The 5103-nt window shown below is 41.9% G+C and overlaps 1 protein-coding gene across 3 annotated transcripts in view; it reads right to left on the bottom strand.

The window, feature by feature from the left end:
* Window positions 1-5103, bottom strand: part of rara (retinoic acid receptor, alpha) — a 269315-nt gene that overhangs the window by 14743 nt on the left and 249469 nt on the right. For all 3 annotated transcript variants that reach the window (XM_015384768.1, XM_015384769.1, XM_015384767.1), the window contains one exon: window positions 735-876. In XM_015384768.1, coding sequence (XP_015240254.1) covers window positions 735-876 — 142 coding nt within the window. The remainder of the gene's footprint in view (window positions 1-734; window positions 877-5103) is intronic.

Genomic DNA, 5103 nt, shown 5'->3' with positions numbered 1-5103 from the left:
CGCCGTCCTGGAAACACACAGCCAGGCAGACGTACGGATGTTTATAGGACTGATTTTCTCCAGGAATCTCTAGTTGTTTTATCTAGTTATTGTCAATTATCTTGATTAAAACTGAACATAACAAGGATATAAGAATTAGTTTTATTACTGAGCTCTTTATATGTCATTATTGAGCATTAAAACTGTTATTATAAATGTATAATAACCAAGACTAAATTGAAAGAGAAATGAAATTATATCTATTTTCTGCTAAAACAACCTTTTTATCATATTTCTTTATAACACTGATTCGTTGTTAATTGTGGCTGCTAAGCATGTTGTAATTCTTTTACATACCTAAATATCTAATTAGTTTTGTGCAACAGTCAAAGTAACAATCTCAACTTAATTTGGGATATACGGAATGGCTAAATATATATTTTCTACATAAATATAAAAAAAGCCATTCCTCCCCTAGACTGAATTGAAATCCATGCAGCAGGAGTGTTTTAGTGCAGCTTATTGTCTGATTGCACTGAAAGATACTAATCTCTAAATTAAGCATCAGCATTCACACCTGAATCCCTGCCAAAGCGGATATGTGCAAACACAAACACTGCTTATGCAACCCTGCAAGTGGAGACTATGTAACATTTTCTGCAGCCCAAAGACGCTGCAGGATTAAGCAGCCATGAGGACATCTAGTCCTCGGGCCCCGGCAGCAGATTCTGCGTAAACAACCAGAATGCACTTACACTCTTTAGACATCCCAACTTCCAGGCACTTCTGTAACCGACAATACTGGCAGCGATTCCGGGTGACTTTGTTGATGATGCAGTTCTTCTCCCGGTGACAAGTGTACACCATGTTCTTCTGGATGCTTCGCCTAAAGAATCCCTACAAAACAGAAACACACATGAAAATGGAATTAAAAACAGCAATCAGATTTTTATCACCAGTACTGTTAGTCTTTAACCACCATGCAACATGTAGAACTTATCTGATGACCTACATAAAGCCACAGTTCAAAGGAAACGACCTATGGAGGAGTTAAGTCCATAAGAGGGCTAATCTGTGACACGCGGTGCGTCCTATTAACGCTAACGTTAAACCTGTGGGGATGTTCAATGGCCCAATTAGCATTTGCATTTAACCAAACCATTGTTATCTGTCTCACTGATTTCTCCACTTCAAATGCAAAAGACTTAAAATACACAAAGAACAAAAGGCTGTTGGGAAAAAGTGTGAATTGTCAGGAAATATAGGTCTGAGTTTAAAAAGTTTATAAACTTTGAATCGAGGTTGAGAAGAGTTTGTGAAAGAGATAGAGGCTATGTCCAAATAGAGTTGAACTCTGTACCCGCATGGAAACGGACTGTAAAGATGAAATGGCTGCAGGCTAAAGCAGATGTTATAAATGCTACGTTCAGACCTAAAGCTGCAGAAGCAACTAGTTTACATGCTAAGTCAATGGTTGACACACGTCAAGGCGCAGCAAAAAGGTCCTGCAGGGCGTATTGAGCAGCGGGCGCAGTGCCTCATTGACTTCTGACGCGCTTCAGAAGCAGGGGCTGCTGGAGTTAGGAAAATTGAACTTTTGCTGCTCGATGTGCCACATCACCCAATCAGAGAGAACATCGACACATGATGTTGCTGCACCAATGCAGGACAGCAGGTCATCAAACTGGGCTCAGGTTAGATGATGGTAGCGCTGAAAGCGACCCTCGTTGGCTCGGAGTTCCTTGGGTAGATGGTGAAACTCTCCACAAATTGAATCTGCAGCGCCCAGGGAGTAGTGTGGGGTTAAGGGTTCAAGAGTGGCAGTCTGTGGGAGTGGGTTTCAAACTTACAACCTCAGGATTCCAAGCTCTGTGCCCTAACCACTAGGCCAACACTTCCTTTCCAGTCTTCATAGAGGACGGTTTAGTTTTTAGACAGTTAGCTGAGCCCTGAGGCTAACGCTAGCATTTTTCTTGCTGTTTTGATATAATTATTAATCTGGAGAGAAAATTTTGTATAAAAACTTGTTTTACTCTGATTGAAGTTTCTTCCTGTTAAAAGGGAGTTTTTCCTCTCCACTTTTGCTGCAAGGATGATTGGGCAAAGCAAAGATAAGGTAGCTCCGCCCATCGCAAGTCAGACCCACTTTTCGACCGCGCAGGTAGATCTGCAAAGATGCTTCAGGCGCGCGTCAGAACTAAACTGGTACAAGCAGCAAAAAAAAAAAGCAGCAGTCATGTTTTTCTGCTTCTGCTGCGTCAGGTCTGAACGTAGCATTACGCTGCAACAGAAGGAAAGATCTTCACGCCCTTCACGCAGCAGTGAGAAAAAAAGGGAGAGAAGCCCACGTTAGCAAACATTAGCTTAGCTAGATTCTAGCAGCTTTGGGAGATAAAATTAAGAATAACTAAAATGAAGTTGGAAAGCTTTTGAGTGTTGGTGTCGACTTAAGGAAACAAAGAGCCACTTTTCATCTCAATAGTTAAGCTAAGTGTCTGCTAATGCTAACTGAAGGTTAGCAATAGCGGAGTTGGCAAAATGCTGGCAGATGGTAAGGAAATAGAGCCAGCAAACAAACTAAAACAATAACAATTCATAATAAAGTAATAATAAATGAAAATATACTCTACTAAAAATGATCATTTTCAAATATATAATGTTGTTCAGAGCTTTTTGGAAACCAAGAAAATAATATTTTAACTGTGAATTAGCATCGGCTCCACATTCTAACTGCAACAACATAAATGCAAACATTTTGATTTTATTTTTGATTTTAAGAAAGTTGAATTAGGTAAACAGAGCTTCTGGAACAATCAGGTAGTGATTTCCTTTTTTACCCCACATTAATTACATCATTCGATAATATAAAAGATATTTTCTAGCTGTATGAAGCAAAGTGCTGCTGAAGGCTTTGGACAATAAAAGTTTTATTGTATTTCCTTTATTTTTGGTCAACTTAGAAATGAATATGAAAGAACATTTTCTAATTTTAGTGACATGTAAAGCATAGAAAGCAGAATAGGCAGGTCACACCTAAAAAAATAAACCCAGCTCATTGGTATCGACCAAAAAAAAAAAATAAAAAACATATCAGAAGATCTCCTTATGAAAGAGCAGCATTCTATTAAAGGTTATCATTTTATTCTATTGACCTAAAATACTTATTATAATTAGTATGTAGTTTAAACAAGCATCAACAGTGAAGCATGCAATCTAACTTCTGCAGTCCTTGCTGCCATGTGACGGATAAAATCAGTGCTAATCCCTGTTCCACTGCTGCTTCAACACGTCATGTGTGACAAAAAGATAGAAAAAAAAAAGGTTAATGCAAATCAGGCGCCAACTGGTGCAGAGTAGATGACTTCAATACAGGTCAGTGTCAGGATTGATGTTCTGTTGGGTAGGAGCGGCCCATCCGATGCTGCTGGATTAGTTGTGCTAGCTGACAGATGGCTGGTAGATATAAGCCTGCCGTTTGTCCTCGTTGGATCACCAGCCTCTTCTCACATCTCCATGTCCTGCACCGCAGAGCGGAAGTGAGCTGAGCCTCCAATCAGTAAAAAAAAAAAAAGAGAAGAGGAAATGTGCAGCTTTGTCTCGTTTCTCATTGGACAACGCTTCATCAACTATAGCTCACAATGCTTCTTTCTAAGGTTTCTTTGAGGGAGTTTGAACCCAGAAAGTGTTTAAAGGTTGGTCTGAACAAACAGCACAGCAAAGGACAACTAGGATTGTAGTTTTTCTTTTTGTTTCTGTCTGCTGACGTGAAAGGATTAGTCTTTGGGCTTTGTGTGCGTATCATCTCCTCTTTGATCCCGCAAAGTCCTGACCCTGACCTGCATGTCACGAGGGGATTGACCTGCTCCCTACTGACACCATGAGGCGCAGGTGGCCCCTCGGAGCATCTCCTGATTGGTGCCGCCTCCCCCGCTTTAACCTCCTCCTTTTGGAGTCATTGCTTCCTGCGGCCCTTAAGCCTCTTTTTGCATCAGCGCCTAATCCAACCGGCGACAAGAGCCCTCAGCGGGCCTATCAGCCGCCCTGCAGAGATGGAGGAGCTGTAGCAGTGCAGGGGTGGGGGTGGGTAACCACACATTGGAGATTCCATTTATCATGCGTTTCTCACCTCACCGCCACCTACCTAGGAGTTAGGAGCCATTCTGGGCGTGCTTTGCCTGGCATTGTGAGGATGGGCGTTACTAAATGGGAAGCGGAGGAATCCTGTTCCACACGACTTCCACGCTTGTTCCCAGATTAAGAGGGCATCCCCAGCCTCCTGCTGTGACCATGCATGTGAAAACGCTTCCTAACCAACAATGGTACACAAAGCATCTGAAGTGGTAAACCTAAGATGTAAAAGATATTTGGAACAATGCGAGGAGATTGGGGTATGGAGGTTATTGAATACCAGGATGCATTGTGGCGTCTGCGACACAAAAACAGAAACATGCGGAGGTGGCTATGCATGTTTGACACTTAAGTGTTAATATCTGCAGGCAAAGAAAACAAAAACAAATAGCCAAAAAAAAAAAATCTTCATTCCTGGTAAGTATGTGCAGTCGGTGGAACTTTAACAAATGAGAGCAGCAGAACTCGACAGGCACCCCCTCACCCCCCCTGTTTCCCCAGATCGCTGCAGCCCCCAGGAAATGCCTTTGTAGTTTGGCATGCTGCAGCGAAGCTGATGCTGCTAACCCTCAACTTACCCCGCTCTCAAATGAGACACTGTATACATTCTCCCGGCTGCCTGTAGTGCTGAATTATTGAACATCCTATACCAAGACATCTCCTCTGAAGTCAGAGACACGGCGAAGGCAGCCTGAAATTTTCAAATTAGCTCTGCGGGTCTGGAGTGGCTCACAGGTAGGAAGAACCAGCTGAGACTGGATGGTGGCGCCCAGACTTTTCTTTGTGTGAGCGATCAGTTAAAATGTCAAATTATTTTCCCTGACGGATAAAAACTGATTCATGTATCGAGATCAGGTGACGTGCCTGCAGCACTGCTCCCTCCTATTCGTTAACTGATTTATTAAAGGGAAAGTCCGCTCATATTCAGAATTCAAACTTTGGAAAGTACTTTAAATATGAAATTATTCTATACTCTTCAATAAATGATCAGTGTTT

The sequence above is a fragment of the Cyprinodon variegatus genome, unplaced genomic scaffold (genome assembly GCF_000732505.1).
Source record: "Cyprinodon variegatus isolate N-32 unplaced genomic scaffold, C_variegatus-1.0 Scaffold322, whole genome shotgun sequence".
Lineage (NCBI taxonomy): Eukaryota > Metazoa > Chordata > Actinopteri > Cyprinodontiformes > Cyprinodontidae > Cyprinodon > Cyprinodon variegatus.
This window is presented reverse-complemented; position numbering and strand designations above follow the sequence as displayed.